Source organism: Ornithorhynchus anatinus, chromosome 3 (assembly GCF_004115215.2).
Source record: "Ornithorhynchus anatinus isolate Pmale09 chromosome 3, mOrnAna1.pri.v4, whole genome shotgun sequence".
In the NCBI taxonomy this organism is placed as follows: domain Eukaryota; kingdom Metazoa; phylum Chordata; class Mammalia; order Monotremata; family Ornithorhynchidae; genus Ornithorhynchus; species Ornithorhynchus anatinus.
Genome location: NC_041730.1, coordinates 136,035,788 through 136,052,537, shown reverse-complemented (window position 1 = coordinate 136,052,537; position 16,750 = coordinate 136,035,788). Strand labels below are relative to the sequence as shown.

Sequence of the window (16,750 nt, the reverse complement as noted above, 5' to 3'; positions counted from 1 at the left end):
CAGTAAGCGCTCAATAAATACGATCGAATGAATAAAAGAAACAGCATGGCCTAGTGGAAAGATCACGGGCTTGGGAGCCAGGAGACCTGCGTCCTAATCCTGGATCCTCCACGTGTCTGCCATGTGACTTTGGGTCAGTCACTTAACTTCCCTGGGCCTCTCAGTTGCCTCATCTGTAAAATGGGGACTCACTCTCCGTTCCCCCGTCGTACTTAGATCGTGAGCCCCATGCGGGACAGGGACTAAGTCCCAGACTGAGCCCCCCTTCTCCTCTGCTCCTCCTCCCCTCCCCATCACCCCGACTCCCTCCATCCGCTCTATCCCCCTTCCCTCCCCACAGCACTTGTGTGTATAATGTTCATATTTATTAGTCTATTTCATTAAAGATGTGTATAGATCTATAATTCCATTGATTTGTATTGATGCTATCGATGCCTACTTGTTTTGTTGCCTATCACCCCCCTTCTGTGTTGTTGCGTAGGGACTGTATCTCTTGCCAGGTTGTACTTTCCGAGCACTTAGAACAGTGCTCTGCAGACAGTAAGCGCTCAATGAATACGATTGAATGAATGAATGAATGACTACGTCTGACTTGATGATCTTGTGTCTCCCCCAGCCCTGAGCCCAGTGCTTGACACACAGTAAGCCCTTGACAAATACCACGATCATTATTATTAAAAATATAACGGTAGTCGTTCATTCAATTGTATGGAGCGCTAACTGTGTGCACAGCACTGTACTAAGCGTTTGGGACAGTCTAAAAATAAACAGACCTGCCCACGTCGAGCTTACAGTCTAAAGGGGGAGACGGACATGAAGAGAAATAAATAAATGACGGATCTGGACATAAGTGGTGTGGAGCTGGAAGAGGGGATGAGTAAAGGGAGCAAGTCAGGGGGACGCAGGAGTGGGAGAAGAGGAAAGGAGGGCTTAGTCAGGGAAGGCCTCTTGGAGGAGGTGTTATAATATTATGCCTACTAAAAATAACTGTGGTATTAATAATAAATAGAAAAGGAAAGTTTTACGCCCTTGTTCTTTGTCTGGGTCGAAACCCATTGTCTTTTGGTCAGAAGCCGGTGGTGGAGACATTCTTCGGTTACGACGATGAAGCTTCCTTGGAATCTGACGGTTCTTCAATATCCTATCAGACCGACCGAACGGATCAGACCCCGTGCACTCCCGAGGAAGACTTGGAAGAGGTGATCTTTCTCCCAGCCCGGGGACAGCGGGGAAATCCGTCCCGTTCTTTTGTTTTTGCTGTTAAAATCGTTTTCTGCTGCTGGTTTACATTATCTCCTGAACAGATAATGAGGGGCAATATATTTCACTGAATGGTATTTAATGTATTCACTTCAAGTGGCCTCCTGGAAAAAGCGCAAGCCTGAGTATCAGGACACCTGGATTTTAGTCTCAGCTTTGCCACTGTCCTGCTGTGAGACTTGGGGCAAGTCATTTCATACCTCTGTGCTTGCTTCCTCATCTCTCAAGGGGAGATTAAAAAAAACTCCTGCCTCTTCCGACTACATGATAATGTTGGTATTTGTTAAGCGCTTACTATGTGCCGAGCACTGTTCTAAGCGCCGGGGGAGATACAGGGTCATCGGGTCGTCCCACGTGAGGCTCACAGTTAATCCCCATTTTACAGATGAGGGAACTGAGGCCCAGAGAAGTCAAGTGACTCGCCCACAGTCACACAGCTGACAAGTGGCAGAGCAGGGATTTGAACTCACGACCTCCGACTCCCAAGCCCGTGCTCTTTCCACTGAGCCACGCTGCTTCGTGAGGATGTTATGAGGATAAAGCGAGACTACTTATGTGAAAGTGCTTTGGAATGTTTTTTTAAAGTGCTCTATGGAAAAAAGCCCTTATCATCACCGCGATTCTTTGTCGTTCTCATAGAGCAAAACTGATTTTGAGCAACGTAGTCCGTTGTGCTAGAATGAATGGGCTGTGGTCTCGAAGAAGGCAACTTGGCCCATCACACGCACAAAAGACGTTTGCTTCTCCCAACATCACATCGTGTTCTGTCCAGACGGACACACATAAGGAGGAGAACGTTTCCCGATAGTATTCTAACCGGGTCACGTAGCAAAATCCCATGTTATGGAAGAACTGGGCCTGTTGGAAGAAACGGCTCACGGTCAGTGAAAGTGAGTCTTCTGATGTGAACTTCCGGTGTCTTTGGGCAGATCATTCATTTCCCTGAGACTCTTTGTCTGTGAAATGAGGTGGCAAGATTTAAGAGAAATCTTGTAGCAATAAGTAAAGTCCTCAGAAATAAACACTCTCCTTCCTTCTTTCCCTCCCTTATTTTTTTCTTTCTCTCTCCCTTTTCCCTTTCTTTCCCCTTTTCTCTCTCCCTCTCTCCTCTTTCTCTTCCTCCTTTTCTCTCTCCCTGTCTTCCTTTCTCTCTCCCTCTCTCCTCTCCTCCCTCTCCTTTTCCCTCTTTTCTTCCCACCCCCTTTCTCTCTGCCACTCTTCCTCTGCCCTCCCCCTCCCTTCCCTTTTCCTTTCTTTCCCCTGCCTCTCTTTCTCCTCCCCAACGCAGGGAATGGCCAGAGAAGAAACCGAGCTGCGATTTCGGCAGTTAACCATGGAATACCAGGCCTTGCAGCGAGCCTATGCTTTGTTGCAGGAGCAGGTCGGAGGAACGTTGGATGCAGAACGAGAAGTTAAGGTCTAAATGACTTCTATTCCATGAAAATAAAGGCTTGTAGTCCAACCCCACCGTCTCCACCCCAGTGGGCGAGAGCCCCTGATATTGACCGTTTTTGGAGGATTCAACAATCCTCATCACCCCCGATGCCCGGCCTCGAGTGGGGCATCGCTCGATGGTATTTACTGAGCGCTTATTCTGTGCAGAGCACCGTACGGTGCAGCGTCATAGCTAAGATCTCTGCTTCGGATTCGTGCGTACAGCCGCTCGTATTTACTGAATGCTCTTCGTGTGCAGGGCCCACAGGAACGAACGAAGTCGTTCATTCGGTCGTATTTTTTGAGCGCTTACCGAGTGCAGGGCACTGTACTAAGCCCTTGGGAAAGTACAATGCCGTGAATAGCCGAAATCCCTGCTCTCAAAGTGCTTCCCATTCATTCATTGTATTTATTGGGAGCTTACCGTGTGCAGAGCACTGTACTAAGCGTTTGAGAGAGGCCAATATAACAACGGACAGATACATTCCCTGCCCAGAATGAGCTTACAGTCTAGCAGGGGAGACAGAAATTAAAGTTGATTACAGGTAGACTATAAAGCTAATTGTGTAATAATAATGTTGGTATTTGTTAAGCGCTTACTGTGTGCCGAGCACTGTTCTAAGCGCTGGGGGAGATACAGGGTAATCAGGTTGTCCCACCTGAGGTTTACAGTCTTCATCCCCATTTTACAGATGAATAAATTCTCTGGGGCCATGACCAGAGGGACCGACTTTTTACTGTAGGAAGCAGCTTGGCTCAGGGGAAAGGGCCCAGGCCTGGGTGTCACAGGACCTGGGTTCTAGTCCTGCCTTTGCCACTTACCTGCGGTGTGACTTTAGGCCAGTCATTTCACTTCTTTGTGCCTCAGTTACCTCTTCTGTAAAATGGGGATGAAGATCGCGAGCCCCATGTGAGACAGGGATTGGGTCCAACTCGGTTAGCTTGCATCTCACCCAGAATTTATAGGACCACTGCCTGACACATAGGAAGCAGCGTGGCTTAGTGGAAAGAGCCCGGGTTTGGGAGTCAGAGGTCGTGGGTTCTAATTCTGGCTCCATCACTTATCTGCTGTGTGACTTTGGGCAAGTCATTTCACTTCTCTGGGCCTCAGTTACCTCATCTGTAAAATGGGGATTAAGACTGTGACCCCCCACGTGGGACAACCTGATTTCCTTGTATCTCCCCCAGTGCTTAGAACAGTGTTCGGCACACAGTAAGCGCTTAGCAAATACCATCATTATTACTATTATTACCAAATACCACTAAATAAAGGTGGGAGGGGGATACGGGAGAGGAGAGATAAAGGTAGGGAATAGGAGGGTCTGGACCTCAAAGAGCCCAAAGCCACAAACGGCCGTTTTGGATAGTAAACCCTCAGATTCATTCCACGGTATTTTCATTCAGCCGTCTGCTGCAAGACCTTGGTCAAGTCACTGCAGTTCCCTGGGCCTCAGTCACCTCATCTGTAAAATGGGGATTGAGACCGTGAGCCCCACGTGAGACAGGGACTGCGTCCAACCCGATTTGCCTGTATCCATCCCAACGCTTAATACAGTGCCCGGCACCTAGTAAGCGTTTAACACATACCGTTATTATTTATCGAGCGCTTACTGTGTGCAGAGCACTGTCGTAAGCACTTTGGAGAGTCCACTACGACACTAAACAGGCACATTCCCTGCCCACAACGAGCTCGGCTGGTTTCAGAGGCCCGGGGTGAGCACATCTGAGTCCGGCTCCGAAGGTCGGGGGGCCGGGACCCCGACGTCTCCGGGGAAGGGCCACCCAGGGCGGTGACTGTGGCGGCGATGGGGCATGGAGGGTCTGGGTTCGGGGTTCTCCCTGGATGGGGATTCAGTCTTGTTCATTCGGTGAGAGAGCAGGGAGTGTCCGTCCACTGAGTGGGAATAAACCACTCCTCCTACCTGGGCAAAGGGAGGAACCCAGAGGCCGACCCGGTGGAGGAGAGGCGGCGGGAGGCTCCTCCCTCTCTAGAGGATACCCATTCCTAAATATGGAGGGAAGGCAGGGGCCTGCATTCTTTGGTACAACGAGTAGGGATCAAAGTTCTTAGTACAGAGGTGCGCCCACAGGAAACGCTCCATAAATACCATCGACCGATTGATCGATTGATTCCTTCATTCAGGCGCATTTATAATAATCATGGTATTTGTTAAGCGTGGCTCAGTGGAAAGAGCCCGGGCTTGGGAGTCGGAGGTCTGGGTTCGAATCCCAGCCCTGCCACTTGTCAGCTGTGTGTCTGTGGGCAAGTCACTTCTCTGGGCCTCAGTGACCTCATCTGAAATATGGGGGATGAAGACTGTGAGCCCTTTGTGGGACAACCTGATTACCACGTATCTACCCCAGCTCTTAGAACAGTGCTTTGTAAGCACTTAACTAATACCAACATTATTATGATTATTATTGTTAATCCCTGCCCACACCGGGCTTACAGTCTAGAAGACTGTAGACTGTCCGCTGTGTGACCTTGGGCAGGTCACATCCCTTCTCTTTGGCTTTGGAGTCAGAGGTCATGAGTTCGAATCCCAGCTCTGCCACTTGTCAGCTGTGTGACTGTGGGCAAGTCACTTCACTTCTCTGGGCCTAAGTTATCTCATCTGTAAAATGGGGATGAAGACTGTGAGCAGAAGCAGCGTGGCTCAGTGGAAAGAGCACGGGCTTTGGAGTCAGAGGTTATGGGTTCGAATCCCAGCTGTGCCACTTGTCAGCTGTGCGACTCTGGGCGAGTCACTTCACTTCTCTGTGCCTCAGTTACCTCATCTGTAAAAACAACAAAACCACTCAAATTCTCCTTCTTTATTAAGAGTTGACTATTCATTGTAACCCTGGCTCCACCCTGTGGATTTTCTGAAATTGTTTGACTCAGTATACTCTCAAACAGTCGTATTTATCGAGTGCTTACTGCATGCAGAGCGCTGTCCTGAGCACTTGAGAAAGTAGAAATATAATAAATACAACAGAGTTTGCAGGCACGTTCCCTGCCCACATAGAGTTTACAGTTTAGAGGATGAGACTTTTTGTGTCATTTTAGCAACTTGATGAAATCAGATGCTTCTCTTTTTTCCTCCTTTCAAGTATGTTCTTTTCTAGAAAGCGTTATAATTAGAAACTGCATTTATGTAATCTAATTTTCTTCTTTAGTGAGGGATCCATTATTTTTTATGCTGACATCTCAGAGTGACATACAGTCTATGAAAATGCATCTTCACCGAGCTTACAGAGAGGGTTTTTTTCTGAGCTAAAGTGGGTGGAAACAGTAGTGTTTGAACGGAGCACTTACTGGGTTCAGACAGCACTGTACTAAGCGGTTGGGAGAGCGCAATAGAGTTGGTAGACGCACTTCCTGCCTTCAGGGAGCTTACTGTGAGCACAACCCTCTAATGAGCGGTCGGGAGAATATCGTAGAAATATTAGACGTCATCTCCGCACTCAGGGAGTTTGCAGTCTACTGTGCACAATTCCCACCATCCCCATCTCCGCCATCACCACCCTCACCATTAGAGAAGCAGCGTGGCTCAGTGGAAAGAGCCCGGGCTTTGGAGTCAGGGCTCATGAGTTCGAATCCCAGCTCTGCCACTCGTCGGCTGTGTGACTGTGGGCGAGTCACTTCACTTCTCTGTGCCTCAGTTCCCTCATCGGTAAAAAAATGGGGATTAAGACTGTGAGCCCCACGTGGGACAACCTGATTCCCCTATGTCTACCCCAGCGCTTAGAACAGTGCTCGGCACATAGTAAGCGCTTAACAAATACCATTAGAGAAGCAGCGTGGCTCAGTGGAAAGAGCATGGGCTTTGGAGTCAGAGGTCATGGGTTCGAATCCCGCCTCTGCCACTCGTCAGCTGTGTGACTGTGGGCGAGTCACTTCACTTCTCTGTGCCTCGGTTCCCTCATCTGTCAAATGGGGATGAAGACTGTGAGCCCCACGAGGGACAACCTGATTCCCCTGTGTCTACCCCAGCGCTTAGAACAGTGCTCTGCACATAGTAAGCGCTTAACAAATACCACAACTTATTTTATTTTTCTAAGCACTGGCACCGGTCTAAGTGCTGAGAGGGCAAGGTGGTAAACTGTTTTAAAGCCAACAGTGAGGAGTCTCTGTTTGATGCGGAGGTGGACGGGCAACCACTGGAGGTTCTTGAGGACTGGGGAAACACTAGCAGAACGATCTGGGAAGCAGAGTGAAGTCTGGACCGGAGTGTGGAGAGACAGGAGGCAGGGAGGTCAGCGAGGAGGCTGAAGCGGTCATCGAGGCGGGAGAGGATGAGTGACTGGATTAACATGGTAGCAGATTGGATGGAGAGGAAAGGGTGGGTTTTAGCGATGTTGTGACCGTGGGAGCGACAGGATCTAGTGATGGAGTGTGCCTACCGCCTCACACTCACACACACATACGTACCTCTTCACATTCACGTACGTGTGCCGTCTCCTCACCCGCGAACCTGTCTGCGTCCTCGCAGTCACCCACGCGCATGCCAACTCCCTCTCACGCACCCACACACGACCACTTCCTCACACTCACATTCACATTCCTCCTGACACTGACACACACACGCCTGCCTTCTCGCAGCCACCCACGTCCACGTACCTCCTCATACTCACCCGAACACACACAGACACACACAAAGAGCGAGGTGCCGGGAAGCCACCGTGCAGGGGAGGACGGAGTGATTGTACCCACCGCTTAATAAATACCACACTTGTTATGATTCCGAAGATCTCCGTCCGCAGAGCCCTTCTTGGTGCGTGAGGTTTTTCTCCTCTGAGTTTTTAGGATTCGCTTCCGCACGAGTTATTTGTGTTCTCTTTTTTTACCTTGCCTTCCTGGACGGGCATGGTTTGTGAGAACTTGCAGATAAAGCCCGTTACGGACAGGGAATCAGTCTGCTAATTCAGTTGTATTGGACTCACCCAAGTGCTTAGTACAGCGCTCTGCACATAATAAGGGCTCAGGAAATACCACCGATCGATTGCCCTCTTGTCTGGAAGCAGCCCAGTTTCTCCCGTTGTCCAAGTTCCTCCTCCTCACATTTTTTGTTGGTTTGTTTAAATGGTATTTGTTAAATATTTACTAGGTGTCAGGCACTGTACTAAGCACCGAGATGGATACAAGCTGATCAGGTAGGACACAGTCCCCGCCCCACATGGGGGTCACAGTCATTTATTCATGCATTCATTCAGTTGTATTTATTGAGCGCTTACCGTGTGCGGAGCACTGTACTGAGCACTTGGGAAGTACAATTCGGCTAGAGAGACGATCCCTGCCCACAGTGGGCTCACAGTCTCAAAGGGGGAAGACGGCCATCAAAACAAGTAAACAGACATCAGTAGCATCATTATAAATTATTTTCCAGATGAGGTAACTGAGGCCCAGAGAATAATAATAATAATAATAATAATAATAATAATAATGGTATTTGTTAAGTGCTTACTATGTGTCAGGCACTCTCAAGCCCTGAGGTGGACACAAGCAAATCAGGTTTAACACAGCCCGGTCCCATGTGGGGCTCACGGTCTCAATCCCCATTTGACAGATGAGGGAACTGAGGCCCAGAGAAGTGAAGTGACTCGCTCAAGGTCACACAGCGGACGAATGGCGGAGCCGGGATTAGAACCCAGGTCCTCTGCCCCCCAGGCCCATGCTCTAACCACCGAGCTCCGCTTCCTCTCCAGGTCATCTCGAGGAACATTCCATAGTCAGCCCTACGGATGCATCGGTGGTTTTCTTCACAACCCTTTCCATAACCTTCTCCCGACTTTGAGCCACAGCAGTGTCGCCTAGTGGAGAGAGCCCGGGCCTGGGAGCCAGAGGACCTGGATTCTAATCCCATCTCTGCCACTCGTCCCCTGTGTGACCCTGGGCGAGTCACTCGACTTCTCTGGGCCTCAGTTCCACCATCCGTTCAGTGGGGGATCCAGTGCCTGGTCTCCCTCCTACTTAGCTTGTGAACTCCTTGTGGGACAGGGCCTGTATCTGATCTGAGGAACTTCTAGCTACCCCAGCGCTTAGTACAGCGCTTGACACATAGTAAGCGCTTAACAAATACCATGATAATGGCGGCGGAGGAGCCGACAGTCGAGCGGGGCAGGATAAAATGCTACGCTGGCATTTGGGTTTTAGAGAAAGTTTGATGGCTCTCTCTTCTCCCATCCTACAGACTCGTGAGCAGCTACAAGCAGAAGTCCATAGATCCCAAACCCGGATCGAAGACTTGGAAAAAGCCCTCGCTGAACAAGGGCAGGTAAGGTTTTAGAAGAAACTTCACCAGGCAAAATCTCCATTCGTTAATCCCTTCCTGTGTCCCAAGCGTTGTTCCAAGGGCTAGATCGTCAAGATCGAAAAATGTCAGCTCAACCAGGGGCATTCTTTACTCTGTAAAATTATTGTCCTTTCAAATAATAATAATAATGATGGTATTTGTTAAGCACTTACTAGGTGCAGAGCACTGTTCTAAGTGCTGGGGCTCACATTTATTAATCCCCCTTTTTGCAGATGAGGTGACTGAGGCACAGAGAGGTTAAGTGACTCGCCCAAGGTCACACAGCAGGCAAGTGGAGAAGCCGGGATTAGAACCCGTGACCTCTGACTCCCAAGACCAGGCTCTTTCCACTAAGCCACGCTGCTTCTCTAAGTAGACAGGCTTACAGAGCCAACAGGAAACAGCCCCTTTCCTTTCTGGGAAAGGTAGTCAGACGCTTTTTCCCTGTGGTTCCTTCTACGTCCATCCATTTATTCAGTGTGGCCTAGTGCACGGGCCGGGAGTCGGAAGGACCTGGGTTCTAATTCTGGCTCCGCCACTTGTCTGCTGTGTGACTGTGGGCAAGTCACTTGCTTCCCTGGGCCTCAGTCACCTCATCTAAGCGCTTAGTACAGTGCTCTGCACACAGTAAGTGCTCAGTAATAATTAATAAGAATAATTATGGTATTTGTTAAGCACTTACTATGTGCAGAGCACTGTTCTAAGCGATAGATAGTCAGATTGTCCCACGTGGGGCTCACATTTCTTAATCCCCATTTTTACAGATGCGGTAACTGAGGCACAGAGAAGTTAAGTGACTTGCCCAAGGTCACACAGCAGACAAGTGGTGGAATCGGGATTCGAACCCATGACCTCTGACTCCCAAGTCTGTGTTCTTTCCACTAAGCCACACTGCTTCTCTAATCATTAAATACGATCGAGTGAATAAAATGGGGATTAAGAGTGTGAGCTCCATGCGGGGCAGGGACTGTGTCCCACTTGATTAACTTGTATCCACCCCAGCACTTAGAACAGTGCTTGGCACATAGTAAGCGATTAAGAAGTACCATTATTATCATTATGATTCGTTCATTCTAGCACATTTATTGTGTGCAGAGCACTGTACTAAGCCCTGGGAGAGTACAAAATACCAATAGGCACATTCTCTGCCCGCAGTGAGCTTACAGTCTAGAGGGGGAGACAGTCATTAATGCAAATTAACAAATAAATGACAGCTATGGACATAAGTGAAGCAGCGTGGCTCAGTGGAAAGAGCCAGGGCTTGGGAGTCACAGGTCATGGGTTCGAATTCCGGCTCTGCCACTTGCCAGCTGTGTGACTGTGGGCGAGTCACTTCACTTCTCCTGTGCCTCAGTGACCTCATCTGCAAAATGGAGATGAAGACTGTGAGCCTCCCGTGGGACAACCCGATTACCCTGTATCTACCCCAGCGCTTAGAACAGTGCTGTGCACGTAGTAAGCGCTTAACAAATACCAACATCGTTATTATTATAAGTGCTGTGGGATCGGGAGGGGGGTTGAATAAAGGGAGCAAGTCAAGGAGACGCAGAAGGGAGTGAGAGAAGAGGAAAGGAGCCCTCCTTAGGGAAGGCTTCTTGGAGGAGATGGGCCTGCAATAAGGCTTTGAAGAGGAGGAGATTAATCGTCTGAAGGATCTGAGGAGGGAGGGCGTTCCGGGCCAGAGGCAGGATGGGGGCCAGGGGTCGTCGGCGAGATAGACGAGATGGAGGCAAAGTGAGAAGGTTGGCATTAGAAGAGCAAGGTGTGCGTTGTGAGTTGTAGTAGGACAGTAGTGAGTTGAGGTAGGAAGGGACGATGTGGTGGACGGCTTTGAAGCCAATGGTGAGGAGTTTTTGTTTGATGCAGGGGTGGATGGGCAACCACCAGAGTTTCTTGAAGAGTGGGAAAACATGGATGGAATGTTTTCGTAGAAAAACGATCTGGGCAGCAAAGCGAAGTATGGACTGGAGTGGGGAAGAGACAGGAAGCTGGGAGGTCAACGAGGAGGCTCATGCGATAATAAAGGCGGGGTAGTTTAAGTCATCGTATTAACGTGATAGCAGTTGGGATGGGGAGGAAAGGGCGGAATCTAGCGATGTCGTGAAGGGGGAACCCACAGGATTCACTCTCTTCTCTAACAAAAGTTTGGAATGGCTTGACTGAAAAATAATACAGGCAAAAAGTTCCAGGAAATAGTCATAAGATTTTCTTCAAGCTTTTCCAAACCACTTCATCCTGCCAGTTCATTTTCAAAGCATTATGGCTATATAGATGTTCCAGATTTTTATGTACATATATGTGCAGACATATGCATAGATAATGGATATATAATATAAATAATAAGCAATATAAATAAATTAAATATTTATAAATATTTTGCTCTCGGGGAAAAATGTTGCTCTAATCACCTGAGCAAGCCAAGAGCATGTAAGGATGAGGTTATTTCCACATATTTAACCCGCTAATCGAAAATCCCAATTTCTGCCAGGCGGGCATCATTGTTTAAGCTTTCCTCAGCTCCCCAGAGAATTGCTTTGTTCCTTACCATTTACAAATAAGATTTGTGAGTTGGAGAGCTGATTTTGGAATTGGTTTTCACATTATCTGTGCATTAGGGAAAAAGAATCGATGGAGTAGAATTTTGGGGCATTGGGCATTGGGATCATTAGAAGGGGCATGAACACTCAATCGATCGATCAATCAATGCTATTTATTGAGCACTTATTGTGGGCAGAGCACCGTACTAAGCATATGAGTTGATATCCATTATCTCAAGCTCTCCATCAGCTGTACGTCCTCACTGGTTATGGAGGCTTGAGATGTAAGCTTATTGTGGGCAGGGAATATGTCTGTTATATTGTTGTATTGTACTTTTCCAAGCACTTAGCACAGTGCTCAGCACAAAGTAAGTGCTGAATAAATACAATCGAGTTACTCTTACTATTTGCAGAGATCACCCTGATTCTATTTAGTTGCCATTGTTTTTATGAGATGTTCTTCCCCTCGACTCTATTTATTGCCATTGTTCTCGTCTGCCCGTCTCCCCCGATTAGCCTGTAAGCCCGTCAGAGGTCAGGGACTGTCTCTATCTGTTGCCGACTTGTACATTCCAAGCGCTTAGTACAGCGCTCTGCACATAGTAAGCGCTCAGTAAATACTATTGAATGAATAAACTGTTCAAAGTGCTTGGGACAGTACAATACAAGAGAATTAGCAGATACCTCCCCAAGTCATCAGTCCCTCTTTCATTCATTCATTCAATCAATCGGATTTATTGAGCACTTACTCTGTGCAGATCACTGTACTAAGCACTTGGAATGTACAGATCAGCAACAGATCCCTGACAGTCTAAAAGTGGGGAGACAGACAACAAAACAGAACAAGTAGTCAGGCATCAATACCATCAAGTTAAATAGAATCAGAGATATATACTCATCATTAATAAAATAAGAGTAATAATATATACAAATATGCACAAGTGCTGTGGGGAGGGGAAGGGGGAAGAGCAGAAGGAAGGAGTAGGGGGAATGGGGAGGGGAGGAGGGGAAGAGGGAAAGGGAGGGCTCAGTGTGGGAAGGCCTCCCGGAGGAGGTGAGCTCTCAGGAGGGCTTGGAAGAGGGGAAGGGAGTGAGTTTGGCGGAGGTGGGGAGGGAGGGAATTCCAGGTCAGTGGTAGGACGTGGGCCAGGGGTCAGCGGCGGGACGGGCGAGAACGAGGCCCAGTGAGGAGGTTAGCGGCACTTGAGGAGCGGATTGTGTAGGCTGGGATGGAGAAGGAGAGAAGGAAGGTGAGGTAGGAGGGGGCGAGGCGATGGACGGCTTGGAAGCCAAGAGTGAGGAGTTTTTTGTTTCATGTGGAGGTCGATAGGCAGCCACTGGAGGTTTTTGAGGAGGGGAGTGACATGCCCAGAGCCTTTCTGTAGGAAGATGATCCGGGCAGCAGAGTGAAGAATAGACTGGAGCCGGGAGAGACAGGAAGAAGGGAGATCAGAGAGGAGGCTGACGCAGTAATCCAGTGGGGATATTATGAGAGCTTGTACCAGCAAGGTAGCAGTTTGGACGGAGAGGAAAGGGTGGATCTTGGCGATGTTATGATTCATGCATTCAATCATATTTATGGAGCACTTACTGTGTGCAGAGCACTGTGCTGAGGGCTTGGGAGAGTAGAATAGAACAGTAAACAGACACATTCCCTGTCCACAGTGAGCTTACTGTCTAGAGGGGGAGACAGACATTAATATAATTAAATACATTTCAGGGAATATGCCTGTTTATTGTTGCACTTTCCCAACCGCTTCGTCCAGTGCTCTGCACACGGTCAGCGCTCAATAAATGCGACTGCATGAATGGATGAATTAAAGGAGCGAAGAGCGGTTGAGATGAAACGGGCTCCTTTCCCCGCCCCCCTTCTTCATTTCACTCTCAAGCGAACTCCTCTGCCTCTCCCCTTCTTCTGGAAGAGTTCCATCTACGGTTGCGGTCTTCTCTTTCAGGATATGAAGTGGATTGAAGAAAAGCAAGCCTTATATAGAAGAAATCAGGAGCTGGTAGAAAAGGTAAGCTTTGGGCCGGATGCCTTCGAGACCGACGGTTAGAAAGGCCGGTCAGCCACTGCCTTCCTGGAGTCCGTTGAAAGGATTCGATGAGACGGGGCATCCGCGACTTTTCATTCCGTAGATCAAACGGATGGAGATCGAAGAGGCTCGATTAAAGCACGATGTCCAGGACGTCAAAGATCAGAACGAACTTTTGGAGTTCCGGATATTAGAACTTGAGGTGAGCCATCCTGTACGGCCTCGGTAATGATAAAACTTTAATAATGACGAGGTTTTTAAGCGCTCACTACGTGCCAGGCACCGTACCGAGCGCCGGGGAAGATCCGAGCAGATCGGGTTGGACACAATCCCTGTCCCACGTAGGGCTCACTTACCCCACTGTATTCATTCATTCATTCAATAGTATTTATTGAGCGCTTACTATGTGCAGAGCACTGTACTAAGCGCTTGGAATGTACAAGTCGGCAACAGATAGAGACGGTCCCTGCCCTTTGACGGGCGCGCGGTCTAATCGGGGGAGACGGACGGACGAGAACATTAGCAATAAATAGAATCAAGGGGATGAGGGAACTGAGGCACAGAGGAGGTGAAGTGAATTGACCAGCGGACAAGTGGCGGAGCCGGGATTAGAACCCGGGTCCTCTGACTCCCAGGCCCGGGCTCTTGCCACTAGGCTACACTGCTTTCCGTGTGACCTTCCTGAACCACTCTTCCCGTATCTTCTGGGTGGCTTTTACCCCTGGAGTTGCATCAAGCCTTTTCTTTCGTGCTCAAAAATTTGCTCACACAACTATTAATGTTTAATGTTACTTGTTAAGCACTTACCATCTGTCAAGCACTCTGTAAAGTCCTGGAACAAAGGCAAGACAATCAGATGGGTGACAAGCCCTGTCCCACAGTGGACTCCCAAACTAAGAGGGAGGGAGAATGGGCTCGGGGGAAAGAGCCCAGGCTTGGGAGTCAGAGGTCATGGGTTCGAATCCTGGCTCTGCCACTTGTCAGCTGTGCGACTATGGGCAAGTCACTTAACATCTCTGTGCCTCAGTTACCTCATCTGTAAAATGGGGGTTAGCCTCATGTGGGACAACCTGGTTACCCTGTATCTCCCCCAGCGCTTAGAACAGTGTAGTAAGCGCTTAATGAATACCAACATTATTATTTATTATTAAAACAGAGGAACAGAGCAATGCAGTGACTCATCCGAAGTCACACAACAGACCGGTGGCCGAACCGGGCCTAGAACCCAGGTCTCCTGACTCCCAGCCCCATATTCTTTCTACGCTGCCTCAAGCTAAGTGAAGTATTTGCCACCCAGATTATATAGTAATAATAGTAATAATAATGCTGGTATCTGTTAAGCGCTTACTATGTGCCGAGCACTGTTCTAAGCGCTGGGGTAGACACAAGGGAATCAGGTGGTCCCACGTGGGGCTCACGGTCTTCATCCCCATTTTACAGATGAGGTCACTGAGGCACCGAGAAGTTAAGTGACTTGCCCAAAGTCACACAGCTGGCAAGCGGCAGAGTCGGGATTTGAACCCATGACCTCTGACTCCCAAGCCCGTGCTCTTTCCACTGAGCCACGCACGAAGAGTTTAGGGAACAAACATTGAAATTCCAATTGAATTCTCAACGGGCAGGTCCACCTATCAAAGATTGTCATTTTCAAATCAGCACAGCGGATTTTTAAATGTTGCTAAATAGCCAGCACTGAAAGGTTACTGAACGATTAGGAGTCAGAGGTCATGGGTTCTAATCCCGGCTCCGCCACTTGTCAGCTGTGTGCCTTTGGGCAGATCACTTCACTTCTCTGTACCTGAGTTTCCTCATCTGTAAAATGGGGATGAAGACTGTGAGCCCCATGAGGGACAACCTGATCACCTTGTATCCCCCCCAGCGCTTAGAACAGTGCCTTGCTCATAGTAAGCGCTTAACAAATACCAACATTATTGTTATTGCTTTTGTTCTTCTATTTGTTCTCCCATGCGCAGCTTGGCCTAGCGGATAGAGCGCAGGCCTGGGAGTCTGAAAGTTATGGGTTCTAATCCTGACTCTGCCACTTGTCCATTGCGTGACCTTGGGAAAGTCACTTCACTCCACTGGGCCTCAGTTCCCTCATCTGCCAAATGGGGATTAAGACTGTGAGCCCCATGTGGGACAGGGACTGTGTCCACCCCGATTTGCTTGTATCCACCCCAGTGCTTAGTACAGTGCCTGGCACATAGCGCTTAGCGACTACCCTAATTGTTTTTAGTATAGTGATAATAATTACTAAATTATTAGATTATAATAAAGCAGAATGGCCTAGTGTCAAGAGCCCGGGTTTGGGAGCCAGAGGACGTGAGTTCTAAGCCCAGCTCCGCCATTTGTCAGCTGCGTGACTTTGGGCAAGTCACTTAACTTCTCTGTGCCTCAGTCCCTCGTCTGTAAAATGGGCATTCAGACCGTGAGCCCCATGTGGGACAATCTGCTGACCTTGTATCTACCCCAGCATTTAGAACAGTGCTTGGCACATAGTAAACGCTTACCAAATACCGTTGTTATTGTTATTATTATGACTACTCTTGAAAAAATACCTTTCGCTTCTGTGTTTTAGGAGAGGGAGCGGAAATCGCCCGCCATGAATTTCCACCACATCCCATTTATAGAGGGAAAGAGTCCGTTGCAGGTCTATTGTGAGGCAGAAGGTGTCACGGTAAGCACTGCCTGCTTCTTTTCTTTCCTGTCCTCCTTCCTCCCACCCTCTCCCCAACCCGTCGACTCAAACGACCCTTGCAGGCGACGTCCGGAAGTTGATTTTTGCCCTGCTTCTCTTCTCTCTGGCTTGCTAGGATATTCTAGTAGCAGAGTTGATGAAGAAACTGGACATTTTGGGGGATAACGCCGTAAGTGTATGTTCCTTTATTAAGTTGTGCATGCTTTCGTTGTAGCTACCCATTCGTTTAAACATTGGCAGGGGACTGTAATGTAGCAAATTTATCCTTAGCCTTTCCGCGCCGCACTGGGAATCAGGAGACCTGGGTTCTAGGCCCACTTCGAACCACCGGCCTCTTGAGTGACCTTGGGCCAGGTAACGGTAATAAATTAAAATGATGATAATTATGGTATTTGTTAAGTGCTTCCTATGTGCCAGACACTATACTAAGCGCTGGGGTGGATACAAGCAGATTGGGTTGGGTACAGTCCCTGTCCCATGTGGGGCTCACAGTCTCAATCCCCATTTTAC

The 16,750-nt window shown here is 48.6% G+C and overlaps 1 protein-coding gene across 12 annotated transcripts in view; it reads left to right on the top strand.

Moving 5' to 3' along the window:
- The window catches only part of JAKMIP3 (Janus kinase and microtubule interacting protein 3), a 201,420-nt gene that overhangs the window by 143,986 nt on the left and 40,684 nt on the right, over positions 1–16,750 (top strand). For 5 of the 12 annotated variants that reach the window (XM_029060716.2, XM_029060715.2, XM_029060707.2 and 2 more), the window contains 7 exons: positions 1,071–1,199; positions 2,549–2,677; positions 8,868–8,951; positions 13,462–13,524; positions 13,646–13,744; positions 16,121–16,219; positions 16,356–16,415. In XM_029060716.2, coding sequence (XP_028916549.1) covers positions 1,071–1,199; positions 2,549–2,677; positions 8,868–8,951; positions 13,462–13,524; positions 13,646–13,744; positions 16,121–16,219; positions 16,356–16,415 — 663 coding nt within the window. The remainder of the gene's footprint in view (positions 1–1,070; positions 1,200–2,548; positions 2,678–8,867; positions 8,952–13,461; positions 13,525–13,645; positions 13,745–16,120; positions 16,220–16,355; positions 16,416–16,750) is intronic. The other 7 variants (XM_039911633.1, XM_029060705.2, XM_039911635.1 and 4 more) reach the window with 2 other exon arrangements.